This window comes from Rattus norvegicus, chromosome 14 (assembly GCF_021556685.1).
Source record: "Rattus norvegicus strain SHRSP/BbbUtx chromosome 14, alternate assembly SHRSP_T2T, whole genome shotgun sequence".
In the NCBI taxonomy this organism is placed as follows: Eukaryota; Metazoa; Chordata; class Mammalia; order Rodentia; family Muridae; genus Rattus; species Rattus norvegicus.
The window spans coordinates 18921493-18941313 of NC_141547.1; the positions used below are offsets into that span (position 1 = coordinate 18921493).

Sequence of the window (19821 nt, forward strand, 5' to 3'; positions counted from 1 at the left end):
CAGATGGCTGGAGTGAGTATAACCATGATGCATGTATGAACTTGTTAAACAATGAGCTTAAATTTAAAAAACATTTTTAAAATAAGTGTTCATGAAATGTACAGAGTAAACTACTTAAAGCATCAATACCAGATGTGTAAGGAATAATGTACCGGTTAATGACCTGGTTAATAAAGACAACAGCAACATCATTTTGTAGTGTGTGCTCAACTATGGTCTGTCTTCCACTAAAAGAGACAAAATGATCAAGACAATTATAATATGAAATGCTAAGTGATGGTGTCATGAGAGAAGAGGGTAACTCTGGCAGTGAATGAACTTGCAGAAAGGACATCAAGGTGTTTGAGAATATGTATGAAGAAACACTCTAGACTGAGTAAGAAGAGTCAGATCAGGAAGTGGAAGAAGGGTCTAAAAGATACGTGGTATAAGGTACCCTGAAATGTGCACTCTGGACAGAGTATCACTAACAAGATGAGACAGGAGGATAAACGCAGGCTATTATCAGATCAAGAGATCTGCCATGATACAGCCAAACACTAATGGTTCTCATTCGAGTGCCCACAGGTAGGACATCCTTTTATCATATTGTGTGTGAAGTATCTATGTGTACCTTGTTCTGCCTGGGCTTTTTCCATAGATGTCTTAGAATGAACCATCATCAACATCTAAAGTAGTCTACTGTCTTTCAATGCTCTGCCTTTTTCTTGTAGGTCAAGATTGATAGAAAACAATAGGTTGAGCATTGATATTTCATGATTACATATTGGTTATCTTCTAATAAGGTAGAGAGTGAGCATTTTTAAGTGATTGTTAATTCATAATTTGTCGTTTTATTTTATAATGTGATGAGAGAGGAAATAGAACCTAAGAACCAATGATCCTTCAGACTTGATAATCACAGCCTTGTTTCTAGACAACAGGTTTCTGATAGCTATTAGTCACTGTTGGAACACTCTCCCAAGACATCAGATTGCCTCATCCCCTATCATCAACCCAGTTTAAGCAACTAAATATTTGCCTGATAAAAACCTCTGAATTCATTCATCTACCAATATCTATGCTTGCCTTACTCAAAGCAACTTTCCACAGCAGAAATCTTTCAAGTGCTAATCATACATCTCAAGTGAAACCTTCCAATGACTTCCCAACTGCTCATAGAACAGAATTCTACTCCTCCACCCAGAACAATACTTTGCTCATTAAAAGTTGACTAATACATTCATAATAAATGAAGGAAAGCATGCCTGTGACTCATGTCTTGACTAAGACAGTGACTGGCTGTGGCCTGGGAGTTACATGGAGCTAGGAAATAATTATAGAATGTTGGATTTTAAAGTTTTTACACACAGTTATAGTTAATTTTATGTCAACTTGACTGCAATATAGGGTATGCAGATATATGGCCAAACATTATTGTGTGTTTCCAAAAGTCTGTTTCTGAAGAGATTAACATGTAACTGCATGGACTTTTTGGATAAATGTGGATAGGCCACATCCTGTTAGGTAAAAAGTAGAATAGAGAAAAGAAATGGAAATTATGAACTTTAGTGTGATTTATGTTCTATAGATCTTCAGAGATATTTCAACAATAGCTTTATCTTCAATTCCAGTTCTCTGTGTATCTAATCTCTACTGCTTAATGCCATGCACGTCTAAGAATACTCTACTGCTTCATGTTATGTCTGTGTAAGTTAAGCAGACTGCAGAAAAAAACATGCCCTGAGAGAGTTCACGTTATCACACGAGACAGCACCAAAAACGACAATTAAGAAATGTTTTAGGGGTTGGGGATTTAGCTCAGTGGTAGAGCGCTTGCCTAGGAAGCGCAAGGCCCTGGGTTCAGTCCCCAGCTCCGAAAAAAAAGAACCAAAAAAAGAAAAAAAAAAAAGAAATGTTTTACTACCATTTGGGTGAAACAGCATGTTTCTTAAAAGTTTAAAACTTCCCTAACTAAATAGAACGTAGAATGATCTTTTTTGTTTGTTTGGTTGGTTTTCTGTTTTGCCTTTGAGATAGAGGCTTGCTCAGTAGTTCAGGCTTGCATGGAACTCAATATACAACCGGGGCTGGCTTTGAAGTCATAGCATTTACTCTGCCTGTCTTCCACATACTAAAATTATAGGCATACGCCACCATGCCCAGACTGAAAGCTAACACACTCCGGGTTTGTTCCAAGAATGCTAGAAGTTGTTACAGAATTGATGCTTGCAAGAGAGGGTAAGAGACAAATCCATTAATTGTTAGCAATTAAAGCATCATGGGTTTGGACACAAAGGACAAATGCACAGACAAGCTTAAATCTTAGAACCTAAACCGTATACACCAAACTCGCTATCCTAAGAGACTTTCAAGCCACCGGCATAGTTCAGTGAGAACGAACTCTAATAAACTCACTAACAAAAACAATGGCACTGCTATGAATCCACCAACGTTTACAGCTTCAAGAACTGGAAGATGAGAATCTTAGTACCATACCAGTTGGTGATCTGTGATAACTACCCCGATCCTGTGAAACAAGGACTCAACTACAGCTCCTGAAAGGGAAAATTATGTTGGTGCAAAGATGAACTAATATAATAGTCGCTTGACTGGACAACCATCTTGATTCTTTGGTGTACTGAAGAGGAAATGACCAATCGGAGACTGGAATACTGTACTTGCAAGGCACAGTGGGAAGCTGTTTTCCATGGGGCATCTTAAGCCCAGTAGTGGGTCAAAGCAGCTTTAGGAAACCATGTGCCGCAAAGTACTCCATCTCTAGAGGAAATACCAGCAATACTGGGATTCTAAGAGAAGTAAATGAATAAAAGTACCATTTGTCACATAATAGGCGATGCTGGGTTTAAGGCAGTTTTGCAAATGTTTCTCGTTGCTTTACAACTGTTTTCAAATAAACTGCTGGGAACTATGTAACAGAACCAATTATGATGAAACAGAAGGGAAAGTGAGAAAGGAACTCGCTTGGTGGAAGGAAATACTCTGTAGCCTACAATAAGTAAAACAAACCAAGGCACAAACATTTTCTGTAGATTCAGACTCTGATCACATTGCATCCAATAAATCTCCCTGAAAGCCCCTGTCTGTTTGTTCCTGTTTATAGCACACACTTGTTTAATCTTCCCATGAAGCCTTTCTAGTCTCACAAAATGTTTTCTTAAACATATAAAAACTGTTTGACTCTCTCTATAAACTGACATGAATAAAATTCTTTCCATGTCCCTCTCAGAATTATGGTGGAGGAGAAATCCATAATAAGGATCTACAGAAAAAGTCTCAGTTCTATTTAAACATTGCATCTTCAAGTGCTCAGAAGGCATTCACCGATATTCTCTGCCCAGATATATTTTTTTAAATGAGGTTTCAACCTCCACTGTCTCAATTAACCTATGATCAGTTTCAATGGCACACACAATTTCAAAAGCTCTGTGAGAGCTGTCAAGTCCGAAAGTACTGTTATGGTTTGATTTGATATGAGTTAGACAGTTACCACCAGCTGATAGCACTGTATGAGAACGGTATGGGAGGTTCAGAAGGCAGAAGCCGGCTGGAGGAAGTGCAATCCTAGAGGTTAGCTTTGAGGTGGTATGGCCCCATTGTCTGATCTTTCTTGTCTTGTGACAACCAGGTCCCCCTCACACTTCTTTCACTATGCTCTCCTTGCAGTGAACTGTCAGCATAAACCCTTTCTCCTCTAAGTTACAGCTTGTCAGAGCATCCTAGAACGGCAACAGAGAAGTAACGAAAACAGTTATGGTGTAGACGCTGGGTATTCTAAAATTAAAATCTTGGCAATATGCAACAATACAGAATATGGAAATTCTGCTAAGGAATGGTCACAAGACACACCAAACCATGATCTAAGCACTGAGACCATCCAGTGAAGGTGATTCTGTCCTAGAAGAATAGCAAGCACGGCAGAGAGACAAGAATACCCAATTTTACTTTGAATCCATCCGTGTGCTAAAATAACAATTTAAATAATTTCCTTATCTCGATGACCTCCCCCTCCCCATTTAAAATGATCCATCAATTGCTAAAAGAAAATATTGGCATAATTTCTATCCATCTGAGTGCTGGACGCTATCTACAATGAAGAACAGGAGAGCCATGGGTTAAGAACATTCTGCTTCTTTTAGTAATGAACCATATGACCTGGCACAAGTCATTTGGTTTCTTCACTGTTTCAGTATCATGACAGAAAAGGGCATTTTAAAGTGGGACTCAAGAAAAATAAAATAAACAGGCTATTCACAGAACCCTAACTCCCCCTCCCCTTTAAATGGCAATGAGGATCCACTCAGAGTTAACTAGAGCAGGGAGCCATTATCAATCTTGGGCTTTTAAAGGTCACACAAGGAATGGAGTTACAAGAGCCTGGTGAGCTAAAACTAGGCTAGACAGGCCACCTGACAGAGGCCATTGTCGGGAAGCAAGCCAGGCTGCTGTGTTGAAAGCAGGGGATGATGGGAGAACATGACATCCCGAAACTTTGCTCTCTCTTCATTATCTAAACCAGCAGGAAGTCCTGGAGGGCAAAAGAATCTGGGGCTTTTAGTCCTTGGGAGTCAGCCCTCAGGACATGAAACAGGGCAACAAGGAAGAGAATTATTGAGGAAGGAATGAGCGGAAAGCACAACAGATGGGCCTCTTGAAATGACTGCAAACTAAGCTCTGGACAACTTAATCACTGAGGCACTTCTGACTTCCAAGTCTTATCACTCCAGTTCTTTGGCAGCTTCTTGGATCTATTTCACCGCTCTTCTGTGCTTTGTCCAAAGGGAAAAACATAGATCAAGTAACCAGATAGACAGGCATGCAGGCAGGCAGGCAGGCAGGCAGGCAGACAGGCAGACACACAGACAGATACATACTTGCTGAAGTTGAAAAGAAGCCTCTCAAACACCAGAACAGGTCCCGTGCTACTCAAGATGGTGAGCGGTTGACCCGCAAAAAGGCAAAAGATGGCGCCAGAGACAGCAGTGCCCAGGAAACTCTCCAACACACCCTGAAAGAGAGAACATTCCGGTGGTGAAGCAAAAGCAAACCCAAGAACCCACACCTGTACTTCCTGTCTGTGCTGTCAGCCACAGAACGAAGCTGTGTGTGTTAGCACGAGCTCCCCAGCAAACACGAGTCCATGAAAGACCACCACAGGTCTTTGCACGCACATACCAGATCCTCCCTACTGCAAGGGTTGGGTTGGTTGTTCTACAGTGTGGCAGTGACTGAGACGACTGGTATCCAGGAGGGAACGGCATCTCTGACTGTTACTTTAAAATGTATTGAGGGTTCCTTTAATAAAAAACATATTCTATAAACCCACCCAACAGAAGAATTGATTCCGTTTTGTTTTTTTTTTAAACTCTATTTTTCTTGTTGTGGTTCTTCAGTGTTTGCTTCGATGCCATTATACCTTGTACTTTTAAGTAGCTACAATTTAAGCACAAACGCCTTTTTTTTTCCTGACAGAGAAAAGAGGGGAGAGAACAAAGGGGACAAGGACAATGATACCATTTTAACAATTATTTCATGTCTGCATCAATTTCATACATGTATACATGGATTTTATATCTGTCTTCATTCCACACGTGTATACATGCATTTTGATTAAATCCATCCCATTCACCATTCTGAATCGCTCCTCAACACCAGCCTCCACATCACCTCCCAACTTATTATCCCCTCTTTTCTTTTTCTCTCCACAAGCCACAAAGTCCTCTAAGTATTGCCTATGTGTGCATGAGTAAAGAGGGCTGTCCGCTGGAGTCTGAGCAACCTTGAAGAGGTCACATTCCTGAAGAAAACTGACTCTTCCTCCCCCAGCAACCATTTTAACTGTGTATAGCTCTCTATTGGATATTTGCAATTATTTTTTGTTTTTTTTTCTTGGATATTTTATGCATTTACATTTCAAATGTTATCCCCCTTCCCCTCTCTCCCATGCTCCTTCCCCCTCCCGGTACCTCCAAGAAGACTCTCCCGCTCCCACCCACCCACTCCCAACCCAAGCCACCAATTGTAAAAAAATGTTATTGCTGCTGCTGCTGACAATGACGATGACCATGACAATGATGATGACTGACGAAGATGATTCTCATCCCACGCTAACACATTCCAATGCAAACTGCATGAAAACGTCAAGGAACTTTATAGTCCGAGAAAATAAATGCACAGACATATGAACAGCTAAAGTTTTTGTTGACACCTCCGAACATGAACTCATTCTTTTCCTTTAGCACAGAAGCAATACGCAAAGGAATCACTAACTCACAAAACAACCTTCCTTAATCATGTCGTGGAGAGCACAAGTTTGAATCTAGCAGGAGGGACACACAGAGGGCCCCACTTTTACACATGTGAACGCCAAGGAATAGCCAGACAGCATCATTCTTTTTTTTTTTTTTAATAGCCATTGTTACTCATAGGGAAGAATTCAAGCAGGAAGCGAAACAACACAACCAAGATGCACTTTGATGGACAAACCCAAAAGGTTTTTTCCCCCTATGCCTCCATAGACTACTGTCTTGATTTATTGACTGTTGACACTGTGACACTCAGGTCAGTTGAGTGATGTGTACTCACTGGATAAGAGCTATTGGAAATGTGTGTCCACGTTCACTCTTTACAAGTATTAAAGGAGTGGAAGATCCTTAGGCTTGGATTGTCCTAGATAGGGAAACTGTCAGCTTCTGCTCATAAACAGGGAACTTTCACAATTTTATCTTTATTTTTTTATAACTCCCCTAAAAGTTAAGGATTTAAACACTCCAGATGATCCACTTACACGGCAGTATAAAATGTGTCCTTTATGACACAGTCTAAGCAAATTTAATAGGCAAACAGACAGCATCATTCTCCATCAAACACCAGAGTCCCTATGTCTCATCCTTAGCACAGAACCAAAACATGGCTCAACCTGCATAGGCAGGGTGTAAAATCAGGAAGGAGGACCAACCGTGAGATTTCGGATCCTCTGCTTGGCTCGACACAGCCATCCATCTCTGGGAGGGCAGGAACAAGGTCTTCCTGCAGCTTCTGTTTCTCCTCCCCTGCCCACCACCCGTCCACGAGCTTAGCAGGTTCCCAGCTAGTGCTGGAGGAACCTAAGACACGCCCAAGTGACACCCTAGGTCTCTTTATCAAAGGTCAAGAGTCCTGGCTGCTCAGTCAGTAAAGACAGCAAGCGGTTTCTTCCAGAAAACTGCCGTGATTTATGGAAGCCACGTGATGACTCGAAGGCAGATTATTTTTATTGCAGTGCTTGATCCCTCCATAAGTGCTAGTTTTCCATTCTGTGGCTGACAATTCTGAAGCAAAGACAGGTGATTTATTACACACGCTGCACTGGAAACTTGCTTAAACTGAGAGAAGCTTCCAGCATTTCTGAGAAAAGAACCATTTTCACCACACTTTGACATGTTCCTCTCACAACCCAGAAAAAAAAACTTTTTTTAAATAATCCAAGACAGTGAATAACATTAACTGTAACTAGAGCTCGATGTAACTTAAAAAGCAAATCACTGTAAACACCTTTTCTGGTTTATCCTATCCACTGTTCACCGGTATTGAGTTTTAAAAAGAAAAGCTTGAGTCATGTCTTGTCAACAGCCGTGAGTCTTAAAGATCCTTCTACATCTGATTTCTAGAAGGAAAAGAATTTCTGAGCACTTCACAAAGGTGCAGTTGGCTAGGACTGGGGGCATGGGACACGAAGGGGACACGGAGTGTCCTGACACTCTTGGTTGGCCTTCCTCTGACAGAAAGGGAGTAAGAAACCAGTAGTAGAAACAGGCTCTGCACCGTCTCCAGGTGCCTTAGAGTTGTATCACAGTCCCAGAGTAACCTCTAATCTGCATGTTAGATCAGACAGAATATGGGACATTCCTAGCATAGTCTCCAGTGGCTAAAAACCTTTTGAATAGCAGCAGCCTCTCATAGGCAACATGCTTATTTGGATCTAAGATGAAGAGGTGGGGCTTGATGAGCGCTAGGGTCCCAGGCAGCTGGCTCAGCCCTGGGGCAAACCTTGCAGACATGGCTCTGTGGGCTTACATCAGCTCCACCAGTTACTGCCCTAGAGCCCAGTATCTCTCTGCCAAAGCTATGGCTATCTGACTGGATCATTATTTGGATCAGAGTAGTGGTTCACAATCTTCCTGATGCTGCAACCTTTTAATACAGTTCCTCATGAAGTGGGGACCCCCTGGCCCAACCATAAAGTTATCTTATTACTACTTCATAACTGTAATGTTGCTACTGTTATGAATTGTAATGGATACGCAGGATATCTGATATGCAGGATGTCTGATACATGACCTCCAAAGGGATCATGACCCACAGGCTGAAACTGCTGGATTAAATAAAAAAAGAGCTCAGGGCACAGTAGAACTCGAAGTAGAGATGTAAGATTTGGTCTTTTCCCTCCTGCCTTCTCATCCCCTTCGCCACATCCAGGAATCACTACTTTTACCTTCAAAACAGGAAGAAGGTGGGAAACTGTAAGAAATGGCTTAAATAGAGATTAGTCCTTACTAGGAAGGGGCAGGGCCTCTTGAATTCTGCATTAAAATATAGTTACCTTGACGGCAGCATTGTGGCCCGAAGAGTTGCTTCTTAGTATTAAAATTGATGCTTCTAACCAAAACAAAGTAGTCTATTTATGTTACAAGATGGAAATCAAAACTCTCACACAAAACAACTCCCAACTGTCCTTCTGCTTGCACGAAGGTGTGAAATTTAACCCAAGATATCCTCTGATTTACAAAACAGTCAGAAAAAGTGGAACATGTCTCAAACCTTCAAAATCAAGCACATGGAAATGTAAACCATAGGAGGAAGAGTAAAAAAAAATGTTAAAATGCAGCTGTGCTTGAAATATCAGTATTTTGTGACTTAATACTACTTTGGACACGAACTGTGAGTGTCATCGCCCCTATAGCAATGTAAAGCAAGGGCAAGAGAATTGGACATTAGACATCAAAGATGAAAGCCTGCAAGCTCATTGTAATTCATCATCGTATGATACCACAAAATAACGTTTGTGACTCTATAGTAAAGACCTTATTGTTTTGGTTCATCATTGTTAGCCTATGGAGGAGGACTTTCTTGGCAGCAGTAAGAGAATGGGAGGAAACAACATAAAGGCTAAGGAAAACACCATATTTTCTGTTTCTTAGGCAATTTGCAAACTAGTAGAACTTAGAAAATAAAATATTTCAGTTGCATTAAACGACAGTGCATTCACCAATATCACTGTGATATGACGAGCTTTAAAAATGTTTTTTTTATTTCGACTCATAAACAGAGAGAATTTAGCTCATGTTTGGGATGATTTACATGAACAGTACAGCTTGCCGAATAATAAAATTGAATTTATGTAGGTGAGTCTTTGAATCTGAAGTTTAGCCAAGAAAAATACACGAGGCAGCTGATGCCATTGGAAAGGAAGGCAAATCCAGCTCAACTGCAATGTTTACTGTTTTGCGTGTGTGTGTGTGTGTGTGTGTGTGTGTGTGTGTGTGTGTGTATGTGTTTATGCGAAGGTCCTGATTTGTAGCTCAGGCTGGTTTTGAACTCACTGTTGTCTAGGCCGAAATCAATCTTATGTCTACCTTCACTTGAGTGCTAAAACCTGCAAGAATTCTAATGCCGTGACCCAGCAGAAGCTAAATCCCAATATTAAAAGTAAGTTAAGAATGATTCAAGCAGGGCTGGAGAAGCAGCTCAACAGGGCTTGAAACCCCATATGAACAGCAATGCCAAGCAACCAGAGCTTCCAGGGACTAAGCCACTACCCAAAGACTATACATGGACTGACCCTGGACTCCAACCTCATAGGTAGCAATGAATATCCTAGTAAGAGCACCAGTGGAAGGGGAAGCCCTTGGTCCTGCCAAGACTGAACCCCCAGTGAACGTGATTGTTGGGGGAAGGTGGTAATGGGGGCAGGATGGGGAGGGGAATCCCATATAGAAGGGGAGAGGGGGGTTAGGGGGATTTTGGCCCAGAAACCAGGAAGGGGAATAACAATTGAAATGTAAATAAGAAATACTTAATTTAATAAAGATGGAAGGAAAAAAGGAATGTAAATAAAGAAATATATCCAATAAAAAACATATGTATTAAAAAAAAAAAAGAACACACATTTGTTCTTGCAGAGGCCTGGATTCAGTTCCCAGAACCCACATGATACCTTGGAACCTTTGGTGACTCCAGTGCCAGTGGGTCTGAATATACCCCTCTGGCCTCTGCAAGACACTGGGCACACATAGGATGCACATACAGGAAAAACAGACACATACATTAAAAATAAATTAAAAAAATATATTTTTAAGGAAAGAGAGAATGCAAGTATTGAGGTCAAACTCAGGTCACAGGAAAAGTACCTGAGAAAGTTCACGTGTGTTTGTCTGTTCCTTAAAGTACTAATCCTTCATATTTACATAGAACAATTAGGTTGGCATCTCTGCAAAATGACAGGGCGATGAAGCCTAGCGAATGAACTCTCAGAGCTCCCGGGTGATTCTCTTGAGGTCCGAGTTTGAGATACACCTGATGAACATCTCCCCTCCTCCTTCACAACAGCATTAAGAGCTAGTTCCACCCCTTCTGAGAAGGACTGAAGCATCCACACTTTGGTCTTCCTTCCTCTTGAGCTTCATATATTCATGGGAGGACAATGAGTGAAGCAAGGACTGAAGGAAAGGTCATCCAGAGACTGCCCCACATGAGGACCCATCCCATCTGCAGCAACCAAGCCCAGTCAATCCCAAGAAATGCATGCTGACAGGATCCTGGTATGGGTGTCTCCTGAGAGGCTCTGCCAGAGCCTTACTGATACAGATGAGGATGCTTACAGCTGACCATCAAACTGAGCACAGGGACCCTAATGGAGGAGTTAGAGAAAGGACTGAAGGAGCTGAAAGGGTTTGCAATACCACAGTAAGAACAACATCAACCAACCAGACCCCCCAGAGCTCCCAGAGACTAAACCATCAACCAGAGAGTACACATGGAGGGACCCATGGCTCCAGCTAGATATATAGCAGAGGATGACATTGTCTGGCATCAACAGGAAGAGAAACCCTTGGTGTTATGAAGGTTGTTTCCCCAGTGTAGGGGAATGCCAGGGTGGTGAGGTGGGAGTGGGTAAGTTAGAGTGGGAGCATCCTCATAGAAGCAGGGGGAAGGAGGATGGGAGGGGGGAAAAGGGTTAATATTTAAAATGTAAATATATAAAATATCCAATAAAAAAAAGGGCTAGTTACACACACTACAGGTCTGCATGGGGGAAGGCAGGCTGTTGAGCCTTTGTTTTACTCCCACAATGAGGCAGCCTTACCCAATATCATTTCTGTCCAATGCAAAGGAAGCACTAGAGCTCCTCCTGGTCATACTCCCTGCCGCTGGGCTTGTCATAAACAGGATTTCAGGCCACACTGCCAGCAGAAACTAAACAATCAGGGAAGACAAACTACAGCTCTGGTTGAGAAAAGAATGGGCCCAGGACTTCAGCAAAAGAGTTTGAACTCTGGGAACAGAACCAGGGGCAAGATACAGAGGCCTTCTGTTCTTTGAAGAGTTGTGAACATGTATGTAAAACACCCAACTCTAGTCTAACACTACACAAAAATGAATCCCAGATGTATAAAACAACTAACCGAGAACATAAAAGAGCTGAAGTGTGTGGGGAAATATTTTTCTAATCTTTGGGAGGGGAAACAAGAATCAAGACGACAGGAAGCTTGACTGTGAAAGTTAAAATCTGTACAACCAGAGAAGCCACAAACACAGTTAAAAGGCATCATGGCATTACAAAAAAAAAAAACTCTTTGTAAATCTTTGCCTAAGGAGGAAAGGAAAACACCCTTATTATACAGGGAGTTAAGTGGAGAAACTAAATGCCCCAAAAGGAGAATACAGCAAGGACATAAGCATGGGGGAGAATGGATGGTCTGCGTCAATATGGACAGATACCCAGGCTCATTAAAAGCACAGGAGTAGATCAAATCCAACCAAGCTATTCTTTTTCAACACACAGCATAACAAAAATGAGAATCTAGGGCGAGAATCTGTTTCACAAGGTGTGGGCAAGTGAGTACTCCTGCCCACTATTGTTAGAAATATGAGTTAGAATAACCTTTGTGAGTATAATTTGAAATGAATAACAACTGTAATCAGTATATTGCACAATAACTTTGCCAGGGGTTTACCTTAGGGAGATATTTATAAGTAATAAATATAAAGTTGATGACCATAGCACTCTTTGTAAAAGAGAAACCTGGGACAAACTGAGAATATAAGTTTACTAAATAAATTATAGTGTATATATTATGTGGTAGTTACTAAAATTAGGTTAAAAAAACTATTGAAGTAGGAAATGCCCACAAAATATAACTTTTAAAATATGAATATGTAATCTCATTTATATAATATCCTACATTCATCTACCTGTATATGTATATTTTGCAATATATATGAAAAGATATAATGAAAATGTTGTACTGGAGAAGCTATTTTCAAAATAGCCATAAGCTCAAAAGGATAAATTTTTACTTTAGCATCATTTGGGACATCCTATCTTATCCAAATGACTTTAATTTTCTGATCACCAAACAAACAAAGCTGACAAACGTCTTTGTAATAAAAAAGTACCAATGACTTCCCTTCTGTCAGCTAAACTTAACTCACAACTTGTAAAGCAACATTTGCATGTAGAGAGGTGTGTGTTCACTCATGGTATGTTCAGGTAGGTGGGAGTGTGTGTGTGTGTGTGTGTGTGTGTGTGTGTGTGTGTGTGTGTGTGTACACATGTGTAGAGGCCCAAGCTTGCTGTCAGAAGTCTTCATTGATCATTCATTCAATACCTTAGGTATGGAGGCAGAAACTATCTACTGTGCCCAGACCTCACAAGCACAGTTACTCTGGCTAGCCAGCTTGCTCTAAGGATGTCCTGTCTCTGCCACCAGATTGCTATCATTACAGGGGGTCCGCCATGCCCTGCGAGCATTCTTGAGATCTGACCTGCAGTCCTCAGCACATGCAAGTCCCAAACCTTAACTACTGAGGCATTTCCCTAGCCTCTAAAACATGTTTTTAAAGTTAAAAGTTCCTTTCTAGAACCCTGGGTAAGCAAGATGGATTTCTTCCTTTGTCACTAAACAGGCTTGCTTACTTGGGCCGACCAAAATAACAACTTGTATCACCTCCACAGACTATTTCTGCTTCACATGTTGAAGCTCCAATATGCTCCTGTACGGAGTAATGAGTTTTTGTGTTTTCTACTCCTAAAGGAAAAGCGTTTTGGTGTCAAAGAGCAGCAGTGAGACAGCCCGACACTATTGTCCATTTCACAGTCCATTATCAATTCATGTCAATGTCAATCCTGCCACTGCAAACTATGCATGACAGGCAGTGCAAGCATGCACCTTTCTCACCGACCCAAGAAATGATACTTTCCAACTTGAGCAGATTGGTGAAAAATCTCTCAGCACAGCAGAATGTTAAAATAAAGCCTCAAATTTGGAGATGCCAACTATAAATGTTCCTTATTATGAGACAAGTTCTCTTAAAATGTGCTCGGTTACACTCCATAAATATCACAAATTTTACAGAATGCTAAAAATCTTACTGCACTCTTTTGCTGAAAGGTTTGTGAAAGTAGGATTATATTTACTCCTAAAAAAAATTAAAATGGCTTTCTTCAGTCTTCACTCTAGGCTATGCTTAGTCATTCATAATCAAACGTACACTTCCATTAAAATATGTTCTCAGTGTGCTACAGAAGAACGATTCTTAAATAGCACGGGGCTTGCCACAAAGCCTCCATGAGTCTTCCTTACACTAATATCCTCCTCACAATCTAAGTGATGACTCACTGTGTTAGCAGAGTCGTATTTTCTTTATAGGACTACCAAATGAGCCGAGGGTTTGTCCAATGTTAATCAAGTACTCTACCACTGAGCTGTTTCTTCAACTCTTAGTTTACTTTCGTTTTGAGGTAGAGTCTTGTTATGTTGCTCAGGCTGGCCTTGAACTTGAAATCCTCCTGCCTCAGTCTCCTGAGTAGCTAGAATCACAGGCCTGTGCCATCAGGCCCAATTCCATAAATAGCTCTGAAAATGAAAAATGCTTAACTATAGTAAATGGTGGAATATATATATAAAACAATTTCAAAGTATCTAAATAAACAGAGAAATGACTTGTTTGCTAACCAAAGATGTAAATATGATATCAGCATGCATGCTGTCATGGCTTAGTTATGGAGGGGATGAGATTTCAGAACAGTGAGGCTGAATTTTGTCTCTTTATGGCAAGGAAAGTAGAGAATCAACTTGATGGAATTTATCAAGAAGGATAAGTGATACACCACTCTTAAGCCTCAGGAATTGATGGATCTCTACACTCTAATAAAGAGAAATGGACACAAGTTGAGGTTGAGATGTAAGGTTGACTCTTGGCAAAGCAATTCTGTTGCTCCAGGAAACCCAAGCTAAACATAAGGGCCCACACTTATTGTTATAAGAAATTTGTAAATGTTCTCTTTGTAAACCCTAGCATCTTCTAAGAGTGTTCTGGTTGGCAAAATATATCTGGTAAAACTGGGGAATCCATGGAGTCATTTGTGCTGGCAATACAATTTTGTCACACTGACAGCCACTGTAGCCTTGACTGCATGTTATTCTGAACACAGTTTCATGAGAAGTGATCTTTGCCACTTCAAGATGATCTGTTTCCACACACATGCATGCACACCCAAATGCACATTTGATATAGACAAGCACATAAATAGATAAGAGACATATATATTTCATAAATAGATGAAATTTAGATGAAAGATAGATAGATGATAGATAGATAGATGATAGATAGATAGATGATAGATAGATGATAGGTAGATAGATGATAATGGGTAGATAGATAGATGATAGATAGATAGATAGATAGATAGATAGATACCATCAGCCCTAAAATTAATGCTTGAAAGCAAATTCTTGTCTTCCAGCAGGCCGGTCCTCCTGAACAGAAGCTGGCAGGAGAGTACGCTTAGACAACAGTCACACAGTGAGTCATCTGTGTTTTCACAACATGCTTCTCCCCAGCACCCATGTCTATTTGTAGGATGACAATAAAGGCCCTAGCCAACCCATCTCTGAGCAGTCTGCCTTTAGAAGCATGGATGTGATTTTCAGTTGACTCATTGAGCTGCTTGTGTTATGGCGACTGACCTGCTGCCTTATTTGTGAAGGACGTGCTATAATTGCCAACACTCAAGTTTGCCCAGGGCTTTCCGGAAGATGTGTTTAGAAAGGTAATTATTGGTATTATAATCCACGCTAGCACCTCGTAGGGACCCAGTCAGAGATTGCGTCCATGAGTAGCCTAAATATAAGTTTCACCAGTCTAGTGTTACCCATTTGACTCACCTTCGCTCTAACACAAACACATAAAATTCTATCTAGTACATGATGGGCACTCCATATTGCAAATAAATGAATGTCTGCCATTGACCTAAAAAAAATGACCCAGGATGTATCGTCAAATCCACAAAATATTTTGTTGTCTCAATGACAAGGCAAAAGAAGGCTCTGCTGGAGGGATAGAACATCTAGAAGGTGAGGAGCAGCACACACAAAAGATACTTTACATGTCAAACCGGCTCACTCTCTAGTTATTAAGGCACACAAAAAACTATTTGTTAATGTTCTGTTCAACAAATATATATTAATAACCACCCGTCTTCTATCCTTCCTTTCCAGTGTCTCTACTATCCACTGTGACTACTGCAAGCCTTCTAGGAGAAGGACTTTGCCAATGTGGCTTTTAAGGGGAAAAACCTTCACATGCAAGAGAAGTGCAGTATGTTTCAGTAATTTCATCCACAGAAATTTTTAAAATTCCACCACCTTATATTGAGTTTCAACAAAATTATCAGTGGATATTATAAAATAATTAATAAGATAAAACAAATTATGTCCAAAAATATCCTCACGAGTCTGTATGACTTTGAGTCAGCAACTTCATAGCCCTGTTTAACAGAGTGATTCTCTAACCTGTCCATACTTCTCCTGACATATTCAGAACCAGAACAGAGCCAGGTTATTACCCAGACAACATACGTCAGGGGGAAATCCCATCATATCTATTTATGTTACACAACAAAGTCTACCATCCCAAGGACTCATTCAAATAGAAACTGATTTATACAAACATTACCAAAACAAACTTGGGCAAACTTCTCCTCTTCTGGTCTTAGATGCTACATTCCAAAGCTACGTCTGGGGTGGAGATTTGACGAAGTCCTAGAGGACTTACTTGCCCAGTGTACTGGATGGCTTTAGTCAACTTGACACAATCTAAGTCATGTGAGAGGAGGAAACTTCAATTTAGAAAATGCCTCCATAATATCCAACTGTAAGCAAACCTGTAAAGTCTTTCCTTAATTAGTGACTGACGGGGAAGGGTCCATCAATGGTGGGTGGTAATCACCCCTGGGCTAGTGGTCCTGGGTTCTATGAGCAAGCCAGTAGGGGCAAGCCAGCAAGAAGCACTATGCCATGGTCACTGCATCGGCTCCTGTCATCAGGTTCTTGCCTTGTTCGAGTTGCTGTCCTGTCTTCCCTTGGTGATGATCAGTAATGTGGAAGTGTAAGCCACACAAACCCTTTCCTCCCCATGTTTCTTTAGTCATATTATTTCACCCCAGCAATAGAGACCTTACCTACGATACCCAGTATGCCAAAGGCCCGGAGTTCAATCATCAGAACTCTCTCTCACTATACACACATTACACACATTGCCCCCTCTCTCAAAAGCATGAAGCTAAATCTCACAAGAGTGTAAGGGTTATATTTCAAAGAAGCGTCAGAGGTACACTTAGGAAGATTACACTGCCACTGTTTCAATGAGAAGAACAGAAAAATACCCACAAATATTATTTTAAATGTTTCTGCATAAGCACACCTCTATATCTCTGAACAAAAGTTGGTTTTGTTGGTTTTGTGCTTAATCATCAGCTCCAAATTGGACAGCGCATCCCTCAAACATCATCCGACAGGTCTCAGGTATTTGGTGGACAGTAATCAACACAGAAACTCACTCTGGTCAAAACACAGAGAATGAGTACCTAGGGAGTGCTCAGCCATGAACTCTGCATCAGTACACAACCTTTCCTCAAACAGCCTGAGCCTCATCTGAGATAGGAAGGAGGTCTCTCAGCCAGAGCTGGAAGAACTAGAGTGAAACGGAGTCCTCTGAGAACGAGAGGACTGCTGAACTCTTAGACCCATAGCAGCTGTGGTTACCTGCTCAATGCTTGCATGAGATCAAGCCATTCGGCAAGCTATCAAGGAAACAGGATAGCTCAAGAGCCTCCACCTGAGGACTGATTGACAGGGGTTGGCCACTGGAGTAAGAAGATTCAGTTAAGTTTAAGGAAGTGGTTAACCAGGCTTCAGCAGATGGCTCACACCGTTGGATATAAGGGAGGTACAAACTGGATTTACAAGGTTATTTTCAAAAGATGTCATGAAGTTGGGGGTGGCAGGTGAAGAGCTACAGTGAATCTGGGAGAAGCTGAGAGGAGGAATGGATGCCTATGATCAAAATACAGTGTCAGCCCTTTTGAAATTCTCAAGAATAAACATAATTAAAGAGCAAAGGAAAAAAGACGGTAAATACAATGACCTGATTAGGTGTTCAATGGTAAAATATTTATTTATATACCAATGCTTTTAATAAACAGAGGAAGCCCCTACAAATGCATTCTTTAAATGCCATAGATTTTTTTGATTTCCTCAGCACACGTGGCTGCACGTGCTAGCTTTATGCTGGCCTCAAGGTGTTTCCTCGATAGTTTCGTTCCCGGCTGGTTTCCTAAATGATCTACCTTAGTGAGCATTATGTTGTAACCTGGATGAGGGACTGCTGCTGTGCGTGAATCTAGGTCAGAGGTTATAACCATGTTATTACTGTTACAGTTTAGTTGTTATCCTTATCTTATGAATGAGGATATCCACATCAGGGGTAGTGGCAAAACGCATTTGGTCTCTGCCAACCATGCCCGGGGGGTGACATGGAAATCCATGTTCTTTGATCAGCATAATGACAACCAGTGGTAACATTTGAGAGTTAAAAGCTTTCATTGAGAGTTTGAATTTTCAGTGCATCCATGGAAGTCAGGGAATGAAGCCGTGTTAGGTATACGACCACATGAGATGAAAAATGAATGGCTGGCACCTCTTTTCCTGAAGCCTCAGCTTTGAAGGATGCCCATACTGTGAGGAAGCCCAAGCTAGTCTTGAGGAGAAGCCATAGGGAGTGTCCCTAGAAATCCAGTCACTCAAGTCTAGGCACTACGTGAGTAGAAACCCTTAGACAACTTCCAATTCAGGTGCTGTTGAACTGTAATGTGTATGAAGGGTGAAAGAAAGAATCACTCAGCTGGGCCCAGAGCCACCACATCCACAAAGGGCAGCTTCACATAATGGACAGGCACACTTAACCTAAAATAGGATTGGGAGCTTTTCCCTTGGTACCACAAAAGATGTTATTGTATCTTATCGTTGCATTGAGAAAGGGTTCTAGAGCATAGATGTATAACTAGAGGCAAAATAGGAATGCAACAAAAGTAATTTGGGGGAATTAGTTGCATTTGCCAAACTGAGACGCTGGCTGGCAGTGTGTGTAAATGCCTGATGGGTTGGACACTGATGGAAAATAAGCGGAAAGACAGAGTTCAAAAGGGCTTCAACTCACGTTCCGCTCCATTCTCTGTGTATTCAGTACCGAGTATAACGCCTACTGTTTCTACTACTCAGATCAACTTTAAGTCATTTCCACATGTTCTAATTGATGGGGGGAGCATATGACATCTTTTCTCTTATTAAAACCATGGCTATTATTGATGTGAAAGGATGGCAAACACCACCTCCCCAGTAACCAACAAACTGAGGTTGTCATTCACATTATAACATTAACCCAGCCCAGCTCTTTACAGCTCAGCGAGGGCTGGTCCAGAAATAGAAGAAACAACTTCAGCTGGGATTCACTGAAGCTGAATTCTACTGGCAGGCATGCAAATCCAGTCTTGAGCAGTCACTCCAATGCTTGATACATAGATTTGCTCATCTTAGAAGGGCAAAGAGTCAGGTAAGCACACGTCCCCAAAGAGTGTGATCACCAAGTGAAACCAAATGCGGCCCATGCCATCCAGATCCTGGAAGCTCTAAGCCCGGTGCACCACACCGGATCCAAGCAGCTGAGACGCTTTTGCCCAAATAGAATTGTAGAGCCGCATTTCCTCCCCTTCTTTTCCCCACTTGTGACTCAAGCCAGATTTCATCTAGCTATTTTTGTAATTACTAACATGCTGGAAATACAGCAGCAAGCCAGAGCGGAGTAAAGTGCAGCATCTAGCAGAAGAAAGACAGTCACGCTGAGTAACTGAAAGGCCATCTGCTCCTCGAAGAGCTGCAGGGGTGAGAAGGACAATCTGCGATGGACTATTTGTGGCCTCTCCCAAATCAGACCCACCTGCATGTTGTCAGTGGCATCCCCGAGCAGGCCTCCGAAAGTGATGGCGTTGGTTACCGTCGCCAGATAGATGAAGAGAATTGCCGAGAGAGCCTGAATATTTAAAGCGTCATAAAAGTCACTGGCAAAAAATGGTGCTTTCCTCTTTATGTCCTTAATTAATCCACCACAGAACCTGGGCAAGGAAAAAGCAAACATGTGATCAAGGACAAGATAAACAGCCATCTAAGTTCATCAAGATGTAATTCACTAAACCACGAAGTCTTTGGACTTAAAACGCTTGAG

The 19821-nt window shown here is 41.4% G+C and overlaps 1 protein-coding gene across 7 annotated transcripts in view; it reads right to left on the bottom strand.

Annotated features, from left to right (window-relative positions):
* The window catches only part of Slc4a4 (solute carrier family 4 member 4), a 450971-nt gene that overhangs the window by 77770 nt on the left and 353380 nt on the right, over positions 1-19821 (bottom strand). For all 7 annotated transcript variants that reach the window (XM_087584435.1, XM_087584437.1, XM_087584438.1 and 4 more), the window contains 2 exons: positions 19537-19711; positions 4875-5008 (listed from right to left, as the gene is read on the bottom strand). In XM_087584435.1, coding sequence (XP_087440561.1) covers positions 4875-5008; positions 19537-19711 — 309 coding nt within the window. The remainder of the gene's footprint in view (positions 1-4874; positions 5009-19536; positions 19712-19821) is intronic.